Consider the following 27,925-nt stretch of genomic DNA (forward strand, 5'->3'; position numbering starts at 1 on the left):
GGCTGGTGTCGCCCTGGAGTCGGGGCGGACAGCAAGGAGCTGAGAGTGACTGACACACTGCCAACGGCTTAGAGGACAGGAGCGCTTCAGGGACTCCTGACTCACTGATGCATGGGCCTTGGATTCACGATTGCTCAGCTCTGGTCTCTCCCACCAGATCCTCCCTCCCTGCCCACAGGCATGGGAACTGGTTTGGTCATCCCTGGCAGTTATTCCATCCTGAGAGCTGTGTCAGACTCTACTCCAGGAGATGCAGCTTGTCCTCCAGGCCACAGACACAGGACTGGGACAGTCACGGGGAGGCGAGACCTGCTATCTTGTTCGTCGCTAACAGCCAGGTATCACACCCATCTCACAGATGGACAAATGAAGGCAAAGAAAGAACATCAGTATACTCCGGCTCGTTAGACTCGAGGTGTAACATCCTTGCGCTGTCTTCTTGCCAGGAGCTTGGATCTCTCCTGGGAGCAGCCGACGGGAACTCAGAGTGAAGTGTCTGGCAGTGTGGCGGCCAGGGGGAGGTGGGGTATGTCAAGTCTGAACCTGACTCCTGCACCTGCAGGATAAGCACGAGCTGCCCAGCTGCCTCTTGCCCGCTGCTGTGAGCACACCTCCTGCAGTCCTTCGAGCCCCAGTTTACTCAGGGTCGTCCTGAAGGCTGGAAGGTTTTAATCAGATGTGTCTAGCTACCAACAAGAAGAGCACAGTGGGTAACAGTCCTCCGTGGAGGTTCTAGACCCTGAATCTGGGTCCAGGCAGGTACTGCAGAGGCTGAGAAAAGAGGGCCTTAACCTCCACAGTCCCTGTGTGGGGTGGGGTGGGGTGGGACAAGACACTCATCGCCAAGGCAAATCATTCCTATTTCCTGGAAACCAGTTAGGCCTCCCTGTCTTCTGCCTGTGTCTCTCCCCTCAACCCCTTGGGGCCCCCTGCTCAGCATATGACACCCAACAGGATCAAGGGCAGATGGAGAGAGTACAGCAGGAGAGGGGAAGTGGAGGACATTAGCCGCAGCTGGACTTTCACAGTCTGTTGTTGTTGTTGTTTGCAGAGAGCCGACATCCCCTGTGTGCCTGGGACAACACTGGAGCCCATCGGGCAACTGTCAGCCTCCCTAGAGCCCAACCCGAGATGGTGGGTCTGCTTTTTTGCACCCAGGGAGCAACCTCCTCCTCTGGCTTTTCCCTGCCACACAACCAGGCTGCAGAACACACATATCTTTGTTAATTTATGGGAACAATACAACTCCACAGGGACCACCACTCTAGGCAGCGGCTCTGCCCACACCCAGCTGTTTATCTCACATGTGTGGTGAGAGCAGCAGAACGCCCCACCCTCTCCCAGGCAAGGCACCACCCAGTGCTCTCTCTCTCTCTCTCTCTCTCTCTCTCTCTCTCTCACACACACACACACACACACACACACACACACACACACACACACACACACACACCCCATGCAGATGTAAGCTCGCTGGCCCCTGTGAAAACAAGCACAGGGCCTGGCGTCCATGGACAGCACAGCTGCATGTACAGACATACAGACATGCGGAAAGCCCTATGGGAGGGCTCTCTACTGAACCAGAGTCCTGCACCTCCCAGCTTTCCTACCCCTCCCGGGGCCTCAATGCCCCCTTTTCCTTGGCCGTGAACATCAAAGATCTTCACAGCTGACAGTCATCACAGAGGACAGCTGCCTCGACACTGCCCACTCCAGGGCCTTGAGTCCGCTCTGTGGAGAGCCCTGCCCAGCTGTGGCTGGCCTCTGGACCTCTTGGTTGCACAGGCTCTGGCTTTCTCTGAGAGAAGTGCCTGCTCCAGCCAGTCCTTCCTCATGGTTCCAGTTCCCGGGAGAGGCGGGACAGTTCCCGCTGGTTGTCAATGACCTTCAGCTGCTGGACATAAGCCCAGGTGCTGGCTGGACTCCGGGTGCTCAGGGACTGCTCGGAACCTGGAGGAAGGGAGAACCATCAGAGAGGCAAGGCGCCATGGCCACTTCACGGTGCCTACCTCTCTCCAGGAAGCAGCCTTAGCTCTCTCTTCTTCCCCACCTCACATCCTCTCAATGCCAGTTCCCAGACCACTGTCTCTCCCACCACAGAGTCAGGAGGGCAGAGGTTGCAAAGTCTGAATAAAGAAGACCCCACACCCCACCACAGTCTCAGCATAGTAGGAACTAAAACAGATATGGTGGTGCACATTTATAATCCTGGAGCTTCAGGAGCTGAGGCAGGAGGATGGAGAGTCCCAGGCCCTGTTTCAAAAAACAAAACAAAAAAAGCAAAAACATCCAAGCATGTGGTGCACACCTTTGCTCCTAGCACCCAGGAGGTGGAGGCATGGGGATCTTTATGAGTTTGAAGCTAGCCTGGGCTACATAATGAGTTCCAGGCTAGCAAAGCCAAAACGGGAAAGGAGCAAAAGCTGGAGGGATAGCTCAGGGTATGAACTGCTTGTTGTGTTGGGCGGCTGTAATTCCCATGCTGGTGAGGCAGAAATGATCAGATCACTGGGGCTAGCCCGACAGCCTAGGACGCCTGGTACGTTCCAGGTCAGTGAGACCTCTCACAAAGAAGAGAGAGTGGGTGCCCAAGGAAGACCACCCAACGCTGTTCTTTGACCACCGCACACACACGTGTGCGCCCATATGCACGTGGATGGCATCCATCCTCACACACATGCACAGGTGCATACACACATCGATGAGAATAAAACTTGCAAAAAGTTCACCGTGCATGCAGGTGTGAGATAAGGCTTTTTTTTATTATTAGTTTTAAATGAAAGCACAGGCTATGGCTCAGGCTTGGAATCCCAGCCTGGGTCATGAGGCAAGCCCGTCTCAGATAAAAATCAATCAACCAATAAGCAAAATATAAAATAAAAACAGGAGTGACTCAAAACTCATCATAGTGGCTGCTGCGTGGAGAGAGAGGCAGCGGACAGTGGAGAACCAAGTCGCCATCTGTGTTTCCTGCCTTGGACTGAGCCAGTCTCAGAGGATTATCACCATGGATGTATCTATCTGTGAGCACAGGGCAAGCACTGTGATCTGAACCATTGGCTACAACTACTCCTTAACTGCATGAGCTCCCATCAGATAAGTGCATAGGTTGGAGTTAGCACACGAGCTTCACCTCCAGCACTTCCCCCTTAGCTTGAGCTAGCGGCCGTAACTTTCCCAGACAGGTGCCAACGAACTCTACGCTTACGTATTGTACACTTACGTACCGTACGTACGCTTACGTACGGTACGTAAGCGTCCGGCTCTGTCCCAGCTATGCCAACTGTCAGTACCCTGTCCCACCACTTACATGTGGAGATTCTCGATGCCTGGCTGTCCTCGTGGATGTGGGAAACCCGGCTTCTGAGTGGTGATAGAGGCGCTGGGCAGAGAGAGAGAGGGGGAGAGTCAGGGAGACGGCCACACAGAGCCTCCCCGGGGGTGCTGAGGGGCTCCCGCCCAGGAGACCACCTCTTACCGGTGCTGTGGCTTCGGCAGTGGTGGAGCATCCGCACGGCTCTGGCCATCATTCGCTGAGGACAACACAAGAGTCAAGAGATCTGGCCTGTCAAGAGTGTCGCCTGCATATGGGGATCTGGGAGCGAAGCTCCCTTTGAACTACGCTGATAGGGACTAGGGTGTCTATAAAAGACAGGGTTATGGCTGCTTCAACCCAGTACATCCAGACGCTCAATGGGAGCGAGGCAGCAGCTGGAAGACAGAGATCGGGGAAGGCTAGGAGATAAGAGCTGGAAGGGACTCTTACTGAGCCGTGTGATTTTTTTAAAAATAAAATGTATTTATTTTATGTATATGAATACACTGTTGATGTCTTCAGACACACCAAAAGAGGGGATCAGATCTCATTACAGATGGTTGTGAGCCACCATGTGGTTGCTGGGAATTGAATTCGGGACCTCTGGATTAGCAGTCAGTGCCATTAACCTCTGAGCCATCTCTCCAGCCCAGATCAGTATGATGTTTGAGGCTATCATTTAGTAGTGCTAAAGGCAGACCCTCCCATGTGCAGTAAGATGAGGCAGGAGCTATTAAAAAAAAAAAAAACAAAAAAAAAAAAAACAAACAAGGCTCTCTAAAGCCCAGGCTGTTTCCCCCCAGCTCCAAAAAAAAAAAAAAAAAAAAAAAAAAAAACACAGAATCTGTTCTAAACCAGCCTTAGCCTCCTGCCCTACTAGGGTTACTCGCATGCATGTCTGGGGCTCAGGTTCCAACAGTGGACACCCACTTTTGCCCCTTCCTGGGCAACTGTCACATTGCCAGCTAACACAGGAGGTAGGAGCCCACTGTCCTCAAACTCACCATCTTCTCAAAGTTGATGAGGTTTTCTACCAGTGTGTGGTTCCCCTCATGGATGAAGGTCATGTCTGCAAAGCGATGATTTTCGTTGCTTATAAGTCCCCAAAGGCCTTCCTCTCCTGCATCCCAGGGAAGGTGAGAGGCCAACCATGGGAAGCATAGAGCCTGTCCCAACCACACGGTTCAGCCTGCAACAGCCTCTGAGCCATGGCAACTCCCTGGTATCTCTTGGGGCATCAACCACAGCCTTTGGCTCTCAGCCCTGCTGTGTTCCCGCCCTAACTTCTTTCAGTTTGTCAACCTCTAATTTAGCTGAGCCCTCCCTGTGTGTCAGCCCTTCAGCTGTCATCGCCACAGTGTTGAGGGGAAAATGAAGCCCAGGGATGGAGGCGGAGAGCCCAGGGCCTACCTTTGAGTAGCAGGGGCATGAAAGGGATGACAGGAGGAGAGAGCTTGGTGAGAGCCAATCGGTACACCCGGTGGTTCCAGGAAGGGTCCTGCAAGGAGAGAAGGCTTCCCTGAGGGGGACTTTTTCATCCCACACATGATGGTCCACCACAGACCCATCCTCACCTGGGTCGCAGGCCACACTGGAGGGGCTCCAAGCCAACCTCCACAAACCAGCCGCCCCTCACACTACTGTCTGTAGACCAGACAGTGATGAGGCCTAGCTTTCTCAGTTCCCAGTGCCCCCCAGGAAATCTTCATGGTGATTAATCTCAGAGGCCCCTCTCAGCCTCTCTACCTCTCTGGTGGGTGTGTCCCCCTGAGCCCCTTGGATCTCAGTTTTCTTGATGCCCAAGGCTGAAAACACCTTGGCGCTCTTGCTACTCTGGAAGGATACGAAACTTTCAAAAGTTCCAGGAAGCTCTATCCCTGTCTCATTCCTCATTCCGTCTGTCTTACAAGTCCGGTCTGCCAGCCCTTTAAGGGTCCCGGAGGGTCCAGTGACACCCTCTTACCTGACACACAGTGGGTCCTGACACACAGTGCGTCTTCTGCTCACTACCTCAAGGAATACCTCTTTGCTGTCAAGCTCAGCCCAGCCCTCAGGCAGAGCCTACTCTTGAATCTCAGACCTATGACATCCCTGGGCCTCCTGTGGTCTCATATCCAGGGCAAACGTCTTCTCCATGAATAACAGTGGGTAGAGTATATACCACAAAGCCCCCATCACTATACTGAATGCCCTCAGCCAGCTCCCACAACCACAGGCCAGAGGGACACAGGCCCTAGGTGGGCACTGAAAGCCTTTAAAAGCCCAAGATCCAGGGTCCAGAGAAGGTGGGAATGGGTTCAGCACTCACCAGCAACCTTTCCAGGGCCGAGTACAGCTTCCGTACTTTATGGGGCAGACGCTGTGAAGGTGAGACAGGTGAGGGGCCATGGCTGGGAAGAGAGAGCCATGCTAACATCCCCCAGGAGGTCAGAGGACTGGCCTTGGCAGATCCGGGCCACTTACCTCCCAGGTGTGGGCCAGGCGGCTGATGGCCGAGTTGCTGAGGCCAAACATGACCGCGAAGAAAGAGTTGAGATTCTTCTGCTCCTTGAGGCTGTGATGTGAGCACAAGACCCAGACACACCCTCAGAGGAAACAGCCCAATCCCCAGGGATGCCTTTGTAGGGTGGGTGGGTCAAGTAAAGAGCCAAAGGCACTGGGAACCCAGGAACAAAAAGGAAGGCAGATTGGGCAACACAGTGGGCAGGGAAGGGGGTTAAGTGAGGGTGGCCACGGGACGGGCGACACACCACATTGTCTCCACACATTCCACTATCCCCCCATACCCATCATCTTCACACACTCCGCTGTCCCAGTAGGCACTCACTGGGCTGCCAGCTTGATGAACTTCCGGAGTAGCTGAGCCCGGGGGCCAGGAACCGGGCAGAGACAGAGTTCGGTGGCCACCCAGTACTGCAGCTCGTTGAAGCGTCGCATGAAGCGCTCCAGGTTTGCAGTGGTGACGTCCCACAGGTGCTGGGGGCCCAGTACATAGTGGATCAGCTCCACCTGGACAGGGTAAAGACCAGGTCAGCATGCCAGGCCCGGTGTCCTGCCCACACCCCTCAGCTCTACCTCCAGCACCTGGTGGATCCTGTTGAAGAGGTTCCAGTCATGCTCTGTGAGCTGGCCTGCCAGGTCCTTGGCACTCACTAGGTCCAGCATCTCAGAAGAACCCAGAGTGGGCCCCAGCTGCTCAGGGTGTGGGGTCTGCAAGAGAAGAATGCTCAGACACAGGGAGGACCTGGGACAAAGACTCTGCCTGCGGTGAGAGGGACAACGGACAGACGGGGCATCGCAAAGTAGAGAGGCTTCTCAGGTCCGAGAACGGTGAAAAGCAGGCTCTCCTGAGGGGTCGCTGTTCTGACAGCTAACAGCAGGCCTAGCATGCTGGAACTCTGGCTTGAGCCTCTGGAGTCAGGGTCTAGAGCTAGCCCCTCTTTCCCCTTGGCCATCTCCAAGTGCTGTGGCCATCCCTCCCTTTTCCCTGTGGAGCAGCCAGAGCCAAACGCCTCCCTCTCGCCTCTGTGGCCATCCCCCAGAACCCACCCTGCCTCCTGGTCCCAGAGCTTCTCAGGCTCTGGCAGCCTGCCCGTCCCTACCAGCTCGTGCACTTCCTGTGGGTCGACAACAAAGATCCGCTCATTGAGCCCCAGGGATGTGGCCACACCGCGGGCATCTGGCTGCAAGCCAACGACATCTGTGAAGACAGCAGAGGCTGTGCTGAGGGGAGGTGGGTGGGATGGAGGCCAGGGAGCAGCTGGAGGCCCTGCCTATCTGAAAGTTTTCTTCTTCTGGCAATGGCCGGGTAGAGACTCTAAACGCACAGGCACTCGTGCCCAGACCTCGACACTGCCTGTAGCGTTGACTCAGGTAGCAACTGAGACTGGGCAACTGCGGATAAGACGTCAACATTCCTGACCCTCCATTTCCTCCTCCATAAACGGAAGCCTGTAGGACTCATCCCAACCACTTCCCAGGTCATTTTTATATGTGTGGCTGCTGCAGGTAAAAGACATGAATAAAGAGCCCTCTGGAAATTAGGAAACGTCCTATCTACCTCTAAATGTTGACTTTTATCCATTATAAACTAAACAGTGCTTTGAGTCTTTGACCAGTGGCTTCCAAAGTACAGCATACAAGACCACTCATGTGTCCAGAGAAAAAGTTAGCTCTTCTATTTAATCCAATTCCCTCCATTTTCTTTCTTTTTTTTAAAGGTTTATTTATTTTATTTCTCCGAGTACACTGTAGCTGTCTTCAGACACACCAGAAGAGGGCATTAGATCCCATTACAGATGGTTGTGAGCCACCATGTGGTTGCTGGGAATTGAACTCAGGACCTCTGGAAGAGCAGTCAGTGCTCTTAACCACTGAGCCATCTCTCCAGCCCCTCTATTTTCTTCCTTTAATCCATTTCTTCTATTTCATGTATAGCTTTATTATCCCATGTTGAGGAAGTGGTTTTATATATAACTTATACACAAGTGGACACTTACGGAGATTTGTAATAGAGCACTGGTTAGTGACCATCAGTGGTCTGAAAAATGACTGCCACATAGTAAGATCTCAATAAAGGAGGACGTTGGCCAGCAGTAACTCACCAGGTAGCCACCAGAGGGCATTGCTTCCCAGAGCTGAGCACACAGGTGAGCTCTAGTGCCACTGGCTGATTCCTGAAGGGTGAGGGCTTTTCTCTTGCCACAGTTCCCTGACTGCCACAGTTCCTGACTGCTGGGCTCTGACTGTCCAGGCTACACTACTCAAAGACAACAATGGCTTTTAACATGCCAAATTTTCCCAAAGTAGGTCCTGAGAACATAGACAGGCGTCTAGGCAGAGATGTGCTAGACTCAGGGTTGCATGCCTAATGGGCATCTGCAGTCTAAGGGCTACAGGAGACTCTCAGAATAATGCAGTCGCTTGGCAGACAAGGAAATGGAGACTCAGAGAGGCCCAAGGTCTCTCCGCTGGGTAGCAGTTAATATGGAATTCTCTCCTGGCCCCGGGAGTCTATGTTCACCCTCATCCTGCAGTTCTGTCCTGGTTGCTGGAGTAATTCTAGCACATAGCCCATTCCTGCTTACATAGTTGACCCTTCAAAATGTTTTCTCTCAGGGCCGAAGAGGTGGCTCAGCAGTTAAGTACACTGGTCTCTCTCGGAGAGGACCTGGGTTCTATTCCTAGAACCCACTTGGTGGCTCGCAACCTTCTGTACCTCCTGTTTCAGGAGATCTAACCCCCTCTTCTGACTTTCACGGGAATCAAACCCATGTACGGCGTACATTTACGCAAAACAACCAATACATCAAATAAAACTAAAGCTATTTTTTAAAAAACCTTATTTTTAAAGTGTTTGCAATCCTGGCTAGTTCATCATCCTGACACAAGCTAGACTCCTCTGGGAAGAAGGAACCTCAAGTGAGAAAATGCCTCTGTCAGGCTGGCCTGTCCCAAGCCTGTGGGGCATTTTCTTGATTAACGAGTGATCTGGAAGGCTCCGCCCACTGTGGGCGGTGCCACGGGGGAATGTGGCCCTGGGTCCTATAAGAAAGCAGGCAGATGTTTCTTCCCTTCACAGGGGGCTGCTAAGCTGTAAACTGAGCTATACATTTGCCTCCCCAAATTTCTTTTGATCATGCTCTTTACCACAAAGCCAGAAAGCAAACTAGGAGATCTGCTGAGTGACAATAAGACTACCTAAAATCGAAGGCTAGCCACATGCTCACTAACTCCATTAGCTCAGGGACCTTGCTGGTTTCCATGGTTGTAAAGAGGGGATAGGATTTCCTCTTTCCGAATGGAGAGATGGCTCAGTGGATTAGAGCACTGACTGCAGGTTGGGGATTTAGCTCAGTGGTAGAGCGCTTGCCTAGCAAGTGCAAGGCCCTGGGTTCGGTCCCCAGCTGGGGGGGGGGGCACTGACTGCTCTTCCAGAGGTCCTGAGTTCAAATCCCAGCAACCACATGGTGGCTCTCTCTGTAATGAGATCAGATGCCCTCTTCTGGTGTGTCCGAAGACAGCAACAGTGTAACTTATACATAATAAATAAATCTTTAAAAAGAAAAGATTTCCTCTTTCGAGACAGTGATGGGAATGAAGGAGTGTATAAGAAGGGCAGATGTCAGAGAGCATCCTAAATGCTTTCCTCGTTTAATTCTCACAGAATTCTCACTACCTATGCTTTACAAATGAGGAGCTCACACACCCCACCCTGGGAGCCACAGCCAGCAAGCTGGGTCTTGAGCATTGCCTCTGAAACAGCCAGAGGAGATGTGGTAATCCTGCCCCAAATTCAGGGTGTGAAAGCAACACTCTGAATTCAAGGCTGTGGGTTTGGGTCTGAGGGCGCTCTCTCCCAGGGTAGAGAGTTAATGCAGAGACACAACTCACCACCGGCAGAATTGACCTTTACCAGCACCTGCCCCTTGGTCCAGTGGTCCTCATGGGCCAAAGCTGCCATCACTTCCCTCACGGAGGCTGTCACCGGCAGGTGCAGGGTCAGCACCGAGTGGTCGGGTCTGCAGATGTCATAGGGGACTGGAGAGGAGGAGGGGATGAGCTGGAAGCTGCTGCCTGGTCTCCCCTCCCTAGGGGGAGCAGCCAAAGGACAACCATAGGGCAGGAAAGGGGGATACAAGGAGAAGCAAAGTAGGTTGGTGCCAAAGCCCAGTGGGGAGTCCTAGGGAAGGAGCACAGGTGGCTGACCCGCTTGGCAGCTGCAGTAAAGGCTGCAGGGACATGTCCTCCCCTAGCCCAAAGTGACACCAGCCAGGCAGGGGAGACAGAGATGGCAATGCTGACACAGTCTACGCCCAGCTTGCTTATTTATCCCACCCACCTTTGTCCCCGACTCGGATGGCCCCAGCGCTGCTTGGGAGGGGTTCCTCATGGTTAGGAAACCAAACAGGTGCATTCCGGGCCTGAAAGGGGAAAAGGAATAAGGCTCCAGAGTCCACGGACGACATACAGGGCAAAGTCAGGGAGGGCCTTTGTGGTGGCGACCAGCGGGGACCCCCAAAACATCATATTGCCAGGGGCTCTGCTGGTCGCCCGAACCCAAAGTCTAGGGAGGGCAGGGAGCCAGGCTCGAGGAGACCCAGAGGTCAAGTGCAGGCCAGTCATCTGATACGAGGGGAGGGGTGTGTTCAGCCACCTCCATAAACAGGGCCAGGGCTGTTCTGGGATGAAAATGCCTGGGCCCAGTTTTTTTCTGCTTCTTCTTTCCTTCCCTCAGCTAGCATTTGCTACAAAGTGGGCATTGTTCTGGGCGTCTTAATATTCACAGTAGTCCTTTGGAGAAAAAATATTTTTAGTGCTCATTTTGTGGACGAGATAAATGAGGCTCGGAGAAGTTAAGTGATGGGCTAAAGGCCACACAGCCACTGCTACGTGGCTAGAAACGTGCTCTCCCTGTGCCCTCGTCCTGCAAGAGCTGCCCTGTCCCAGTGGTCCGCAAATGCCAGACAGCCTCCCTGTGAGCGGTCCTAACATGGGCTCACCTGGCTTCGACTCTCTCCAAATCTGGTACTTTCTCTCTGCCTCTAAATGGAGCTGCCCCCTACCCCCTGCCCCTTCCTAAACAGCTTCCTCAGAGTCCCTACCACGAGTGCCACTTGAGCACCTGAACCTGTGCTGGGCTCACCAGGGCCCCAGCTTTCAAGTTACATCCCTATCTGTGACCCATTGCTTCAGACTTCTCCAGGGGTCCGCTGTGCAATTCCTAGTTCATGCTCCTTGATACTCCCCAAAGCTTACCACTTTCCTCTGGGTCCCCAGTGCCATCTCTCCTACCTTAAAAGTTCCCCCACTTGGGGCTGGGGATTTAGCTCAGTGGTAGAGCGCTTACCTAGGAAGCGTAAGGCCCTGGGTTGGGTCCCCAGCTCCGGAAAAAAAAAGAACAAAAAAAAAAAAAAAAGTTCCCCCACTTGGGGTTGGGGATTTAGCTCAGTAGTAGAGCACTTGCCTAGCAAGCGCAAGACCCTGGGTTCGGTCCCCAGCTCCGAAAAAAAGAAACGGAAAAAAAAAAAAGTTCCCCCATCCCCAGGTACACAGCCACTCACTTCTAACCCACCTGAGTAGAGACACACTGAGCTAGGGACAGAAGTCATCATCGCTTGTCTCCTTTAACCTCGAAAAGGTTCACAAGCAGGAGATACTCTGGCCCCTGACCCCCTTCCTGGTCCCCTCGTCAGCCTCTAGGGCTGCCTGGGGCTCTGTCTGTCAGCTCCCAGGACACCTCTCTAAGCCTCAGGGTACGTCAGCAAGTCATCTCTCCACCCACTTTCTCAGATGCCTCTGTTTCACAGCTCTGCTCCACAGGCAGAAGAAGCAAGTCTCTCACGTCCAGCCCTGCATCCTGGGGGGACGTGACCGATAGGAACATACAACACATCACAAGTTCTGGCGTGGGGGGAGGAGCCTAGTATTGGAAGAGCAGAAAGGAAGAATCGTAGAAAGCAGGGTGAGGAGTTGGAGGTATGAGGAGTCAAGTTCCCTTAGCAAACAAAGAAAAGCATCTACAAGAGGAGAGTGCTTTGAAGAAACCAGAAAGGGCGTCTGGGGATGCTCGGATGGGATTTGGGGAGACCTCTTGGGGACACACATTCTGGCTCTGTTCAGAACAAGCAGGGTCTAAACAGGTAAAGGCTGGCAGAAAAAAGGCCCATGCAGAAGGCAAGTGCAAAGGTCCTGGGGTGAGGCCATCTGTGAGGACAGCAGGAAGGAGCCTCTGGCTGGCGGGGCTGGCTGAAGCCATGGTGCTCACTTTTGAGTTCACTTCCCTAGGACCAACCCAGCCTCCCTTCTTTCCAGTTCTTTCTCCTGCTACTCTTCAACCAAATCTTAACTCCAGTCGCAACTCCACACCTCGTCCCCAGCCTCAGCTGGGAGTGGGCTGGCCACCTGGAGCCCCGGGGCAAGCCTTTTCAGACCATGTGAGCTCCTACGCCACCACCCACCAGAAACCCTTGGCTCTCAGAGATGAACCCAGTCACCTGTCTCATCTCCCAGCTACAACTGCAGGCCTCGTGAGTCACCTCCCAAAGGAATAAAAGCGCCTTAGGGTAAGAATGAAGGTGTCCCCTTAAACTTAGGAGCTCTCACAGGACCTTCTCTGATGCACCCAGCACAGGTCAAGGGCACTCTGGGTGTCGGGGCTGGAGGGGCAGAGGAAGAAGCCGGGCTGGGCAGAGGGAGAAAACAAGAGGCAGAACAGGCACCTTGGTCTGAGGAGATACATTCCCACAGCCATTCTCCAACCTGCAGAGAAGAGTGAGAGAGAGAGAGAGCCACTGAGGACCCTGGCAGGCAGGGTGTTCTCAGGGCCAGTGGCCACAGTGGTCTGGATCCCATCTTGCCCTCCCCAGAAGTTCAGAGGGATGTGGGAAGAGCATACACAGGGCAGGGGGGTGAGGTGCGCTTAAGACCCGGATGGGCTTCTGTGGTTTCCAGAGGCCAGAAGGAAGGAGGAAACAGGAGCAAGATACAGGTTCTTGGGATCTAAAGAAGCTCTTGCCCTTGAACCCCGGCTTCTGGGGAAGCAAGATTAAACTCAGAGGAGTTGATCGATGAGCAGGGCCAGTGGACCTGGGTACCATAGTCCACAGTAATTGGCCGAAAGGGAGACATAGGCACACAATGTAAAGCACAAGCAAATGAATGATCGTAGCGTATGTGGGGACAGAGCCTGGAGGCCTGGATGCACCAGGGCCAGCAGCTCAACCTCTGCTGCACAAGGAGGACCCATGAGCTCTGGTCACTGGTCACCTGTGGTGTCGCCGTCTCTCCGGGTACTGTTCCCTCAGCAAGTTGCTAAGTCGGGTATCTCTGCTCACCAGGTCTGAGAGTTTCTGGGAAGTACCAAGAGTCAGCTCCTGGGATGGCTGCAGCTGTACCTTCATGGGTCAGCCCAGCCAGCCCAGCCATACTCCCAGGTACCTGGAGGAAGCTGGTGGCCACGGGATCTGAGCGGAGCATGGGGCTGTAGAGGGCCACCCACCGGCTGACCAGACGCAGAATCTGCTGCCTCTTGTTGCAGACGTAGGTGCTGCGTTCCTGCTCGCTGCCCCCGGCAGGCTCTGATGGCTCCACGTGGAAGGTGGACACCAGTCAAGGGAACCACAACATGCCGTCCAAGCACCCGCTGTGCAGGGCCTGACTGGGTCAGGCATGCTCCGGGTGCCAGGGAAGGGTCATGGCAGCCACTTCGATAGGGATTCCTTCCCGAACCTCCACACGCAACACACCATCCCATGCCCTACCCACAGCATCCCGGGGCTGGAAGGATATTGGTGCAGGAGGGCGGCGAAGAGCTGTGTGCAGGGCATGAAGACACTGTGGGTCAGCAGGAAGTCACTGAGGAATGTCTCTGTTGGGCAGGGTTAGGGTTGGGAAGGGATTTCAGCCCATGTCATAGCACACCTATATGCGCGGCAGGAATATACGTCCCCTAAGTCAGCACAAGCAAGGGAAACAGCGCCCAACCCCTATGACGGTTCTCTCCACCCAAGCGAAGGGTACTTCCTGCCAACTGCCCGTGTGGACCAATCTAGAGCCTGCTGAGGTCAGGCTGCAGTGACCTCCTGATGACTTGGAGAACAGGGAGAGTGTCTTCTGACGCTACCTGTTGGGTCATGAGCACTGGAATCCGGTCTCATAGCCTCCAACAGGAGTTCTAGGATTTTCTCTGGGGTGCCAGACATTACCGTATATCTAGAGGGGAGACAGTCAATCGATAGCAAGGGGAGACAGTCAATCGATAGCATGTGCCCTAAGAACATCACCCCTCTGTACACAGACATCGATAATGGATTACATCGTGCCTTCTGATTGGCCAGCCCTATTCTGTCTTGGAGAGGAGGCACTGATACATCCTCTCGGTCCCTCAGTCCCTCCTCAGTGCCTCATACCCCTAGATGGCCAAGGGACATGACCATGGCATGGATACCAAGCAAGGCTTGGAAGTGTGGAGAGGTAGTGTGTAGGGCAGCGTGTGGAGCTGCGTGGGGAGAGATGTGATAGGCTCGTTACCGGTTCCTGCCTGGGGTCGGAGGGCGGGAAGGGCCAGCACCCTGAGAGGTTCTCTCCAAAACTAACACCACTTTGCCGTGTTCTTCCAGTCTCATGGTTTTTGCTTCCACATCCTGGGGGAGGAGCCACACCGATGCTCAACACACTGAGCTGCTTGCCAGACCTCCTATACCACCTCCCTTCCAAGTCTAGAGCCCTAGAGGCCCCTAAGGAGCCCCCGCTTTTCTCCAGATCCACCTGTATCAGATCTCTCAGCCTCAGAGCCTCCACAGACCCAACCCCCTCAATCCCCGCCCCTCGCCCACCAGTCCCTAGTCTCTCACACCAAACTGAGGGTGTGCACTCCCAGTCAGATGCCAAGTTTCCTTACAAATCCTCTCTGATGCCGGTGCCTCTGCCCATACACCCACCATGTTCTCACCACCCCCAAACATCCCCCCCAAAACTATGGCACCTTGATGATGCGGTTGAAGTCCTGCTTGTCCACGCGCAGAAAGTGACAGTTATTTTCTCGAAGGATGATGGTGGCTGCTCGAGGTGCGTCGTTCACCAGAGCCAGCTGTCCAAAGTCATCTCCCTCGTGCAACGTGGTCACCAGCCCCTGAAGCCAGGACTCAATCACAGCCTGCCCCTACCCACCAGCCCGTGGGAGGGACAGTCTCAGACGTATGTGTGGGGTCAGCAGCCTTGGGGCTACTATCCAAAGGAGTGTCCGTGAAGTCATGAAGCAAAGAGCGTTGACATCTACCCCGGTGGGCTGGAGGGAGAGCTTACCTTGCCATGGGTCACCACATTGACAGATCCCTTCCAGATAATGTACCACGAGGTACCCTTGTCCCCCTGGCTGAACACTGACAGAAGCACCAATCAGATTTGTCCCCTCCTACCACCTACAGCTGCCCCCGAGGCTCCAGACATGGTGGCCAACTCGACTTACACACAGTTCCTGCCTTGCTGTGTGGTTCGAAGAGCAGAACAGCAGCTAGTTCCCGTTTCACCTAGGGGTGGGGAGAAGAAGATCAACAGAGGTAACCTGGGGTAGAGAGACAAGCTGAGAGACAGGGTACATCCAAAGACAGCGCCAGAGGATAGAGCTACAGTCAGACTGCTTGTCCCTGGGACATGGCAGAGACAAAGTAAGGGAAAGGAATGGACAATCTTTAGACTGACGGCTGGTGGTTAAGAAACTAGGTGGAGAGACTGGAGAGATGGCTGCGTGGTTACGAGCACTGGCTACTCTTCCAGAGGACCTGGGTTTGATTCCCAGCATCCAGATGTTGGCTTATAACCATCCGTCATGTCAGTTCCAGGGAATCCGATGCCCTGTTCTAGATTCCATGGGCACCGGGCATGCGTGTTATGCACAAGTATATCCATACACATGAAATGATAAAATAATTTAAAAACTGTAATTTTAAAAGAAGACCTTAGGTGGAAATCTTCAAGCCATGGGGAGGGAACTGCCCTCCCCCGCCGTCACCCCCACCTAGAAGTAGGAAGAGGTCTGGCTAAAGAGCAGGTCTGTTGCATACACTGACCGAGTTAGAAAGGTGAGCCACTGCCTTGATGTGCAGCAGCTCCTCGAAGATGAGGTCCAGTTCTTCGTCTGTACGCTGACCCGGGCTGCAGGAGCAGAGGAAGCTCTGGGAACTGTGGACCAGAGCCAAGGAGGAGCCACCCCACACGCCCGCTGGGGCCTGGGGCCAGGTGGCTATTCCACAACTATCAGTCAAGCCAACCGTTATCAATAGCAGGCTTTGTGGGTGAGCCTCTGGCACTAGGCACTGAGCTAAGCACCTCCCATGCAATATTCCTTTCTACGCTCGCAAGGACGTGAGCACCATGATCCCCACAGAAGAGGAATCTGGCTGGAGAGGCCCAAGTCACCCAGTGAGTAGCTGGTTGGTCTAGAATTTGAACCCTGACCTGTCTCAGTCCAAAGTCCACACCCTCTGTCAGTGGGGAGGGTCTTCACACCCTCTGGCCTGATACCCTCAGGAATAGAAACGGTCTGGGATGTGGGAGCTGAGATCACGTAGCCAGTCCATGGCAGAATGAGAGCTGAGCTCAGGCCTCTACCATCTAGATCCTTCCTCCAGATGACTCTGAGAGCCTACGAGGAAGGTCTGAACGGAAGGCCATGTGGGAATGGGAGCAGAGGCCAGGGTTCTCTACTCACGACTTCCGGAGTGCCACAGTGAGTAGGGCATCAGGCCCTCGCTGGGAAAGTAGGGCCATCGCCTCAACAAGCTCCTCTTCCACGTCATGAGTTCCTGCAGGCTGGGGCTCCGGTCCAGGGAATCTGTAGAATTGGGCGTCTCGGTCCTGGAAGGTCCAGTCATGTTTTACTGGGGAGCCAAGGCGTAGCAGAGAAAAGAAAATCAGGCCAAGTATTGGACTTAATTCTAACACTATCAGAATGCCTTAATCCATCAGCTCTCAAACCATGTGTTGAAACCCCTTTAGGGGGGAGGTCACATATCAGATATTTACGTTATGATTCGAAACAGTAGCAAGATTACAGTTACGAAGTAGCAACAAAGTAATTTTATGGTTGGGACTCACTACAGCACAAGGAGCTGTATCAAGGGTTGGTCACAGCATTAGGAAAGTGGAGAAGCACTGCCTTAAACCTCTCCACAGCTCCCAACAGAGTCCACTCCCCAGGTCAGCCTTCCCTACGCCCACCCAGTCCTAGTGCCCAATCAGAGCTCAGCTCACCATGGCAAAGGGCACCCTCATCCAGCAACACCTGGCAGATGCCCACAGCTTGGCTCCGTGAGTGGACCCCAAGACCCAGAGCCAAGATCCCATCCACTAGCTCCCGGCCAGAGCAGCACTGTCTATGAGAAATGGAAGGGGGCCTGAGAATCAAAGTGGGAGGGAGCGGAACTCTATCCAAAGGCACCTTACAGGCCCAAGCCCAGCTCTTTCCTGCAAAGCCGGGCTGGGCCCAGATGTCTGCAGGAGGGAAGGGAAGGGAAGACAGCAGGCAGGACCCCCAACTCACGACCCACCGATGTAGTCGCAGATGGTATTTTCTGTCTCGGATGAGGGTAGGGTATGTTGCCAAGAGATGACGGTACAGGAGCTTCCCGGCCTTGTGCACATGCTCTGTGGTGGCCTGGGATGGAGCAGGGGGAGGGCATCACAAACTTAGGCCCTGAACACCGCCCTCTGCAGCTTATAGCCCCTCCCAGCTCTACTGTCTACATTGCGTACCTGCTCCAGGCTCACTCTGAAGTCCAGGGAGCCCTCACTGTTGGTAAGTGGCGTCTGAGGACAGTAGGGAGAGTTTGCAGATCAGTGGGAGGCCTTCAAACTCACGGAGTGGGACCCCTCCCGGCCCCTCTCGGTAGACATCTTTTCCCACACCAGTGTGCTGCAGGTGAGAGCCCCAAGATCCCTCTTCTGTGCACTCGGGGTCCACACTACTCAGGCTGCCAGGCTAACAGGCCTGAGTGTGGCTGGTTGGGGTGGAGCTAGAGGACGTTGGAAGGTGTGATACAAGACTCATGAGAGGCCAGGGCACAAACATCATAGCAGGCCTGGGAAAACCAGCTCCCTGCTGGGACTACAGGTTGACCTCAGGCTCAGGTCTGTGCCCAACTACAGGGTCCTCCCTCTGTAGGGCTGTGGCTCAGTTAACAGAAACACAAATTCTGGAGCCAGGCTCTGTACTAATGGTGTTACCCTGAACAATATCTCTATGTCCAAAATCTCTAAACCATAACTAAGAGGGCAACTCGTGGGGATGAGTTGGCACAGACTCAGGCTTGTCTCTTTCTAGCAGACACTGCAAGCCACAGCCCTGTAAGGGTGGATAAGGCTTTGGAAAGCCCATAAGTGGCTTACCATAATGATGCCCTCGGTAGCAATGTCGCCACCAGGGACTCCTAGGCAAATGTGCCCTGCATATCAGCCACGAAGGCCTCTCACAACCCCCTTTTCCAACCATCTGAAAATGGAGATTTTGTGAACAGCTCTGGGCAGGCTGCTCTGTTCCCTACAAGCCCTCCCAAGGCACCCCTACAGCTCACAGAGCACATCCACCTTCCATGAGGTGTGGTAGGCAGAGATGATGTGTTCCCTTACGACTTTCGGGGAAACAAGTCTTGATGTGAATTCAAGGGCCCTGCATAATTCAACCACGCACGCGCAGGATTGTTAACCAGCTGTGGGTAAACCGGAACTCCCACCCAAGGCAGTCTCATTTCCAGTCCCACCCCACCCACCACATCTCCCTACACTCAAGGACCTGGAGAAGTATTGGCTGGGGCTCTGGGATTCAAGTCCTCTCTCTGAGACTGGCAGGTCCTAAGCACGGGCAATGTTTTCACTCTATCCAGGCAGAGACCCGAGGTCTGACACGAGTGCCTGCCTAGCATGGGGTAGAAGTCCCTAGGTGTCCCAAGGGTATCCCTGCCAGGGTCACTGGCCCAGTCCAGTGCCAGACACACAGCCCTAGAGACTCAAGAACAGGAAATGAGGAGGAGGAGGAGCCAGGAAGGGAGGAAGAGCAGGAATGTCTCCAGCCAGGCCCTGTGTTGGAACAAACAGTGCCCGAGTGCTAATGACTTCTTGTTATTCATGTCAAAATGCCCAAGTCACCCTAGCTCCTGTCCCAGCTCCCTTTGGTGGCCACAGCCCAGGCTCTGGCTGGGCTTTGTTATTATTGTTGTTAGATTTATTTGTGTGTGTGTGTGTGTGTGTGTGTTTGTGTGTGTGTGTGTGCGTGCGTGCGTGCGCGCTCGCTCGTGCCTGTGTGTATGTGTGCATGCGTGCATGTGTACTCATAGACAATAGAGGAGGGTTAGATTCCCTGGAACTGGAGTTATAGGTAGCTGGGACATTGTTGCTGGGTTGCTGGGAGCCAAACTCAGGCCTTCTGCAAAGTGGCAAATATTCTTATCCACAGAGCCGTCTCTTCAGTCACTTTTTTTTGGAGGTAAGGTCTCATGCAGTCCAGGCTAGAGTCTCTAAGTATCCGAGGATGACCTTGAACTCCTGATCACTACACAGGACTCCATGCATGTTAATCGAGCACTCTACCAACTGAGCCCACCCTGCCTGGAATTATCCTGACCTGGGCCATATGATCAAGCCGGTCACTTCCTGCCCTACCTACCCCAAGGGCTGGGCACAGGAGTCTGAGAACCGTAGCCTGAGAAGGCAACCATAGGGCCTTTTACTTTGCTAAAGAAAGCGGAAGCCAAGGGAGACAAATTCACTGCCTAGGGTTACATAGTTGCTGAGAAAGGCAAGGTGCTAGGTGCTGCCTCTGTGAAGCAGGTGTCTGGATCCCATTTCTAAGCCAGAAAGAGAGAAGGGGGAAAAAGGTTACAGTTACATAACCCACCTAACAGGTGGTAAACAGCACTCACGCCCGAACTGTCTGACTCCACAAGCGATGCTTTCAGCCCTACCGCCTCTCAGGAGTTCAACCCTGTTTTCACTTCCTCACTGCAGGCCCCAGCCACAGAAATAGCAGGGCATTGTGCCCTGGGGAACATTGTACAGGCAGAGCCGGGGACCCTCATAATGCTCCTGTGAATGAGAACCTTGGGGACAGGCAGGGAGAGGACCATGAATGAGCAGCAGTGGGCGTGTGTGTGGCCTCCAGATGCCTGTGTTCCAATGCTGGTTTCTGAATGGCAGCCAGGATGTGTAACCTTACCCTGATTTAGCTCTCGGTGCACAAGCTTCTTGTCTGAGAAGGGGATTGATAATAACAGTACCTACTCCCGCGGGTCATTATCATATCATTAAATAGTGTAATAATCGGAAGCCCATGGAATGGTGCCTGCCCACACTGCTTGGCAAATGCTAGTGCAGTAACTGAGCCTTCATGTTGGTTTATTGGGGGGGGGTGTTGGTTTTTCAGGACCGGGTTTCTCTGCATAGCCCTGGCTGTCCTGGAACTCACTCTGTAGATCAGGCTGGCCTGGAACTCAGAGATCTACCTGCCTCTGCCTCTTGAGTGTTGGGATTAAAGGTGTGCACCACCACACCTCACTACTTTCTTATTTTTTATGTGTACCTACTTCCTTGACATATGGGCCATGGCTGGCCCTGGACTTGGTCTCACGGCCCTGAGTATCATTTTGAGGTCCTCAGTTGGCTCAGCCTTCCCCTATGACCTCTTCTTAGCCTGGGACAGGAAGGAGCCCAGGTAAAAGAGGATATGCTGGCATTAGCCAGATAGCCAGCCCCACCCTCGTTCCCTGTCACTAAGTGTCAGAGTTTGGCTGCAGGGAGAGTCGGGGACGGTGCAGGGACCCACCAGACCAGTTCCTTTGGTCATGGCTAAGGTCCTAGGCCAGGTTGTGCATGGAGCAGGGACACGAGGGTGTCGGAGGTATTCCGCAGGTAGATCTTGGGTATAAAACGCAGCTCAGCCACTCAGCAGCTGTGCAGCCCTTCGCCAGCTGCTTGACCTCTCTGTGCCTCCCTCTTCACATCTGGAAGATGAAACCACTGGGACTGGTCCCACCAGGCTGTTGTGAGCATATTTAATATGACAAAGATGACGCTGTCATAGGGCACGGGACACAAGTACTGTGACTCTTAGCCACTGCCATCATTTGGACGGATTTGATTTGGAGATTAGAAACACTTCCCCCCCAAAACTGTTCAGTCTTGTTTGCACCTGTGGGGCCCAGCCAAGGTCACCCTGAGCCTTTTTTTGTTCCCACATATAGTACAAGACCTCATCTCTCCCACATCTTTTTCAAAGCTGTTTTCGCCCCGTTGCTATACTGCCTTAGCCATAGTCAGAAAGTCCTCTCTACACATGGCTGCGAGCCCCCCCCCCCCCGGAGCTACAATGCCTTCTTTTTCTCTTGTCCTGGTCTCTGATGAACTAAGTCTTCTTCAGAAGGTGAACCCACTTTCCCCTGGGCTTTCTAAAGAGGGAGGTGTAGCCTAAACTGCCCAGGCCTGCCTTCCTGGACTCTGGGTTCACCCTCTTCACCCCGTGCATGCACATGCCCTGCTGGCACTTGCTGCCTCACAGGAACACTTCATGAATCTAATGAGCCATAAGAGAGCCAAGACATGCAGCCTCCAAGGGGGTCAGAGAGCTTCCGAAGCACAGGCACAAAAGGTTAAATCTATCTTACTCCACCCATCAGGAGGGGCATGGTAGAAAGATGGGGAACAGTGCTCTCTAGCCCTAAAAGCCAAATACGTTATTCCTAGAAACCTAAGCACATTGCCCCCATATCTGGCAGAGGAGGGCCTTGCTTCCAGACCTTTGACCCCCTTCACACTCCAACAGTCCCAACCTTCATGTGTCCAGCCTCTCGTACAATCTGGTCCTTCCTTTCTGAGGTCTTAGGGGAGAAAGAGACTGGAGAGGACTTCTCCACCCTCTCCAACTTCAGATCCCAAGAAATTCCCCAGTGACCTCATTGTCCTGGTAACTGACCTTCTCCCACCCCCTACCTAGCTTCTCCAAGCCTGGGAGGGACAGGAAGCGCACAAGTAATTGCAGCCTTGAAAAGGAGGGCGGGTTCCAGCCGGCTAGATCCCAGCAGGAACTACCACAGTGACCCGGAGCCTGAGTAGGGATGAGGGGTAGGACAAGTCTCCTCCCACCCCCAACCCCTATTAGAAAGACCCAGGGAGAGAGGGGCAAGCAGGGGCTCCACTCCAGTGCCAAGGGTCTCCTTCTTTAGACCCACCTGGGGCTTTCTCAACTCAGACTCCTCTATTAGAAATGGAAATAGTATCTGGACAAGATGGGAAAAAGAAACAATCAATGCTGATACGTTTTTACTCAAAAAGACTTGCCGGTGAAAGATGATCCTTTCCAAGACTGTCACCCATTCCTGTTCTCCCCACCCTCCACACACACACTCTTTGCCCCACACAGAGACACACACACACACACACAGGGGACAGAGAGAGAGAAGGGGGGTTCGGGGGGGGGGAGAGAGAGCGGAGCATACAGACAGGACTGTTGAGCCTGGTAGTTGGGGAAGAGGATTCCAGGAGCCGGGTTCCTGCCTTTCCCCCTCCCTAGCCCCTGTCCTTCTCACTGGCTTCCTTCAGCAGTCATTCTCCGCCCTGAAACCTCTTCAGTCCCCCGGTGGCCAGGGGCCAAGCTTTATTCACACAAATACCTCACCCCAGGAGCCAAAAAACAGATTCAGCCCAGTTCAATTGTTCACTAAAGGAGACCGTTGCCACGGTGATGTGTCAAGAACAGTAACCAAGCTAATTTCACCCCCACTTGACCTGGCCCCACATCTCCCACTGCCTCACAGAAAGAACTCACAACATGTAAGTCCACGCCTGGCACACGGAGGTGATGGGTAGATGATAAAGCCCTTTCCTGCTCGCCCACCGGTGGCTGAATGGGGCAGCGCACGCAGCACGACGTGCACACGGGGCACACAGGCTCATTGTGTGAGCAGCCACACACACGCTGCCACCAAACTTCCCTGCCTTCTATCCATCCAGATGTATTTGTTCTGGAGAAAGCTGCCTGACCCGCCAGCACTACAGTCCAACTCTTCCAGCCCTGACCCACCCTGGCAGATGGCCGGTACTCACCCAGCGAAGTCCCTGGATGCAGCTTGGGCGCCGGTGCTCGAACACTAGCTGGTAAGAGCAGCACCGGGGACGGTGCATTCTCTTCAGCACCATATTGAGCAGCGTGCCCTCCGGAACCACGTCCGGGAGACCTCCCACCTGCGGTGCCCCCACAGCTGGACTCTCCACCACAGCTGGGCCCACCTGCCAGTGGCTCTCACCTGGCCAGCTGACCTGTGTTGGGGGGAGGAAAGTGGACAGCCATCGGCCGGAGGAGCTGGACCTTCCTACCACCACCCCAGGCTTAGCGTCCTCTGGACTTGGACTGGTCATGCGGAGGTGCGGCAACCCTGCCAGGAGCCGGGGGAGGGACAGGAAGACCTGCCCCGGGTCCTGCTGGTTTGGCGCACCTAGGGGTCTCCAGCTTGACTCACAAAGATGAGGCCCTTCTCAGTTCTGGCTGGAATTCGGCCCCACCTCACTGCCCATGTCCTGAAGGCATGTCCACCTTTGTACACACACTAGATCCACAGAAGCAGCTTTTCCTCAAATTCTCCTCCCCGCCACTCTCTCCCACCCAAACTCCCCCACGTGTCGGCTTCCTCTCCCGCCCTTTACAGCAGGATTCCTTGGCTCTGACCCCGTCCCACCTCACTCACCTTCATGTTTCTTTTCCAGCTCACACCGCGGTGCTTGCCCTAGCAAGAGGCTGCAGGAACCCTGGAGTGCCCCAGGGCAGCTCCACCCGGGAGTCCTGGAGGGGGATGAGTGAGTCCCTGGCGCAGGAAAGGGTCAGCTTCCAGCAGGACAGGTTGCCGGGAGTAGCGAGGTGCAGGGCTGGGCAGATGGGGTTAGTCCTGGGTGAGTAGAGGGCTGGGGGCGTGGGGGAGCCCCCACCCCTCCCCAAAGACTAAGGACTCCGAGCCTCCGCCTCCGTCCCAGATGTAAAAGCCAGCTGGCACAGGGCGTTCAGGCGAAGCTGCAGCTGGCACTGGTCCGGGCGGGAGCTGTCACACCCCCTGCGCTGCCCGCCCCTTCCCCTCCCCGGGACAGGGGGCGGGGAGCAGGCACCGGCTTTACGGTAGGTGTGGGCATAAGGGAAGGGGCAGGGCCAGCAGTTGATGGAGTCCCTACCCGGGACTACGTCAGTGGGTTCAAGCTCTTGTCCTGAGGTTCAGCGGGTAGGAAGTGCCGAAGGGTATCTGCCCCGGCCGCTGCCCGAGTGCCGGGTTAGGGGCGGTGATGGCTGCACCCGCCGCCACGTGGCCAAGAGGAGAAATGCAAACAAGGAAACTAGGGAAGGGGGAGGGAGTGAGTCATGGCGGCCCCACCCGGGAGGGAAATCCGGGCTGGGGCCGCTTCCTGGCCAGGGGCGTCCGGCCTCCCGTTTGGGCTCAGGGTTTCCAGAAGCCCGGGGCTGAAACTGGGCAGCCTTCCCGTGGGGGAATCCCGTTGCCTGGCCTCCCACCTTTGCCCTCCCAATCGCACACACTGGCGCGGGTGGGGAAATTGAGGCTGGCGGGGAGGGACTGCATTCCAGATGGAGAGGGGCAAGTGGGTAGGTGTAAAGTGCCGGGACTTGACTCTGTGGCAGAGTTTCAAAGACAGGATGGGCTTTGGGGGCCCCGCCCCGCCCACAAAGTGCTCCCCTGTGCCGAGCTAGGTGAAGGCAGAGCACACCTCCTCCTTGGGCCTCTTTCCACCGTCGCACAGATGGCCGGCACTTCGTCTCGCTCGCTCCTGCTTTCTAGTGGACAGACTGTGACCTGGGACTGTGATTTCCGGTAATTGCTCAGGACATCGGTGAGGGTTTAGAAGGAGGCACAGGTTCCACACCTACGGTTCTAAGCCTCTCTGCCCTCTTCTTTCCACTGCCATTAAACCTGGAAGGGGGAGGTGGGGCTAAATCCAGCATAGTTAAGCCCGTTTCCACCCAGCACTGAGAACTTTAACCATCCCTTAAAAACTGAATTTAAATGTGTATGTGTCTCAGCAGTTTTTCTTTCCCCAAGGGCATATTAGCACGACTGATTTAACTCCTCGAATTCCGATTCTATCCTATTGGCACGAAGTGGAAACTCTGAGCTTTGAACAAACGTTCCAGGTCTTCTGTAGTGCCCACCCTTGGAGACACACTATTGAAGATTTCTCTGCGCCTCTCTGAGGAAAGAGGAGGACCTGGAGACAAGTCTTCCTCACAACTCAGGTTCCTAGAACTTCGTAGAATAGCTCGAATACTTGGTCTGAAAGGATAGGAGATGGGTGGTCTCATGTGTGCAGTTGGGGGTGAAATGGTGGCCACAGTCAGGATGCTGGACGTGGCCTAGAAGGTCTTGCAAAAGAGTTCCCTGAAGGGGTTGGGGATTTAGCTCAGTGGTAGAGCGCTTGCCTAGGAAGCGCAAGGCCGTGGGTTCGGTCCCCAGCTCCGAAGAAAAAAAAAAGAGTTCCCTGAAACTAACTGTGGAGTAAGAAGGGGGCAGCTTCTACTCCTGTCACCCCATTTAGGACAGGTGAGAAAGATGTTGATAGATGTGGCAGGATCTGTAACTAATTTTTTTCAATGCATTATTTTTTTTTTAAGATTTATTTATTTTATGTATATGACTACTCTGTAGCTGTTTTCAGACACACTAGAAGAGGGCATCAGATCCCATTACAGATGGTTGTGAGCCACCATGTGGTGGCTGGGAATTGAACTCAGGTCCTCTGGAAGAGCAGTCAGTGTTTTTAACCGCTGAGCCATCTCTCCAGCCCCTCAATGCTTTATTTTTAATGATGGTTCTTAAATGCTTAAACTTGCCTTTAGCCCATTACCCACCAGAGGTAGTGGAAAAGAAAGGATACGGGGAGGGGGGGGAGTGGACCTGTTTAGATAGGTCTGGATATCGGCAGTTCAGTTCACAGGTCAGCAGCAGCTCGATCCATGTGCAAACACTTCACGGATACAGCAGCAGTCCAGTTCCGTAGAGTCTGGTTAGTAACAACGGTGACATGACCTAGCAGAGAGAGCCAGGCCTCAGCCTTGGCTCAAGTCAGCAAGAGGGACCAACAGGAGAATCAGAAGTTCTCTCAGGAAAGGGAAGACCAGTGAGACCCACAAGTGTTGCACAGCTAGCTGTACCAGCAAGACAAACTCTGTCTCTGTCACTCTGTAGAGTCCTGTTTATGCCCTCCAAATATTCCCTGGTCCTCCACGAGCCTTGCCTCCAGACCCGAGTCTGTGGAAATGGCAAGAAACTGCAGTACACCCCAGAAGTTTTTTGATGCATTTCTCTCTATGGAATCCCGACAAATGCAGCTCACCTTAGCCTTTCACACCTGGGTCCCGCTTAATGAAATGGTCCTTCATGTGTTTGCCCCAGCAAAACACCATCCAACTGACTTTCCAAAGAACCCTTAAGTTTCCACTTCAAGGACCTACTTACCTGTTGATCTAACCATGTGCCTGGCCCTGTGTCCCATCTAGGCTGTCTGGCTCTACTCCCCCCCCCCAATCCCCCAGGATACTCCATACACGCTCCTTACACACTACAGGCATCCTTTAGATTGCAATGCCTAGAGAAGATACTAAGTCACGGGAAGGGGCTGGGGAGATGGCTCAGTGGTTAAGAACACCGACTACTCTTCCTGAGGTCCTGAGTTCAATTCCCAGCAACCACATGGTGGCTCACAACCATTTGTAATGGGGGATGCCCACAATGCCCTCTTCTGGTGTGTTTGAAGATAGTGACAGTGTACTCACATAGGTGAAATAAATTAAAAAAAAAAAAAAAAAAAAAAGACACCAGAAGGGGCTGTGTGTGTGTGGTAGCCAGGACCAGCCAGGACCAGCCAGGGCTAGCCAGGGTATGACAATTACTATCATTTGACAAGATCTACCACCTAGGAGACCAGCCTCTGCCTCTGTCTCTCTGAAGGTGTTTTAAGAGATAAGGCCCATCTTGAATTCAGGCTGAACCATCCTCACAGACGGGGGGTGTGGGGGGCTCCATGAAGGAAAAGAAGGGAAAGCTGAGTGTGACGTAACCACGTAACCACATAAACCATTCGCCTTCCTCTACTCTCCATGCTCCCGTGGTCCTCCTTGGTACACTGGACCTTCAAACTGCCTCAGCAAAGCCTGCCTTAAGTTGCTCTTGTTTGTCAGGTCAGCGAGAGAAGCAGTCAATGCACAGGAAGCACCTGAAGAAAGCTATTCAAATGGGCAACAATGAGTGTCCCAAACCCGTTGGCCCCATCTTGCCTTTCTTGTCTCTGCCCTGGGAAGCTACAATGTTGCCTTTTGTGCTCACCTAGTCACTGGTGGCCTGAGCCACCAAAGGGATTAACTGTCCCTTCTGTGGTGGCAGCAGCCAGGTTCCCTGCCTTCTGCCAGTGCAGTGGGTCTTCTCGGGATTTGCAATTACTGCTCATTGGCTGTTCCGTTGAGGCTGAGGCTTGGGGGCAGGGGAGGGGGAGTCGGTCGGTCAGGGAACCGGGAAGGATATCTGAAGAAGACATCCAGGCCAGATGGGTCATCTTGGAGGTGATCAAGCCATATCCTGTTGCAGCATCCACCATCCCCAACTGTCATTACCTGCCTGGTAGGGATCTTAGACAAATAGTAATTAGGGTTACCACGCACTAGGCCCTGTTCTTAATACTCCATATACACTAGCTTAATTGTCACAACAACCCCATGAGACAGCTTTATCGTTGTCCCATTTTTCGGATGAGGAAGCTGAGGCTCCAAGATGTTAAACAATTTGCCCAGCATTTTTTCTACCTCACGAGGAGTGGAACAACAAGCGATTCTACCCAAAGGGTCACTGAATCTGTGCTTCACCGTTCTGGCAGAAAAATCGCAACACTTCCTACAAAGAAGAAAAGCTCACATCAGGAGTTCTAGCCCCCCGCCCTAGGTATTCTAGCTCTGGATGTCAGAGAGCTACTTCAAATCCATTCGGTACAGGCTGTCCCTTCAGTGGGTTTCTGCCAGAGTACAGGCCCCCTAGGGGCCCCCATGTCTCTTCAGGTAAATGGCAGCTGCCCTGGGGACTG

General features: G+C 53.9%; 1 protein-coding gene and 1 long non-coding RNA gene across 2 annotated transcripts; one reads left to right on the plus strand and one right to left on the minus strand.

Moving 5' to 3' along the window:
• Positions 1 to 1,509: 1,509 nt before the first annotated feature.
• Positions 1,510 to 23,501, minus strand: Rapgef3 (Rap guanine nucleotide exchange factor 3). Its single transcript, XM_032885678.1, has 27 exons — positions 22,907 to 23,501; positions 17,570 to 17,623; positions 17,365 to 17,471; positions 17,069 to 17,190; positions 16,527 to 16,695; positions 15,886 to 15,970; positions 15,285 to 15,345; positions 15,122 to 15,198; positions 14,802 to 14,948; positions 14,348 to 14,460; positions 13,941 to 14,029; positions 13,607 to 13,685; positions 13,256 to 13,415; positions 13,085 to 13,167; positions 12,538 to 12,577; positions 10,158 to 10,239; positions 9,710 to 9,856; positions 6,919 to 7,016; positions 6,401 to 6,526; positions 6,144 to 6,325; positions 5,780 to 5,870; positions 5,625 to 5,675; positions 4,727 to 4,814; positions 4,321 to 4,385; positions 3,479 to 3,533; positions 3,311 to 3,382; positions 1,510 to 1,950 (listed from the first exon to the last, which is right to left on the minus strand). The coding sequence occupies exons 1-27, from the start codon at positions 23,216 to 23,218 to the stop codon at positions 1,832 to 1,834; spliced, it is 2,874 nt and encodes a 957-aa protein (XP_032741569.1). The 5' UTR covers positions 23,219 to 23,501; the 3' UTR covers positions 1,510 to 1,831.
• On the plus strand, positions 22,869 to 27,100 carry LOC116884549. Its single transcript, XR_004385877.1, has 5 exons — positions 22,869 to 22,957; positions 23,080 to 23,224; positions 23,564 to 24,688; positions 24,898 to 25,091; positions 27,033 to 27,100. It is a non-coding gene; the product is annotated as an uncharacterized LOC116884549 (long non-coding RNA).
• Positions 27,101 to 27,925: the final 825 nt, after the last annotated feature.

Source organism: Rattus rattus, chromosome 1 (assembly GCF_011064425.1).
Source record: "Rattus rattus isolate New Zealand chromosome 1, Rrattus_CSIRO_v1, whole genome shotgun sequence".
Lineage (NCBI taxonomy): Eukaryota > Metazoa > Chordata > Mammalia > Rodentia > Muridae > Rattus > Rattus rattus.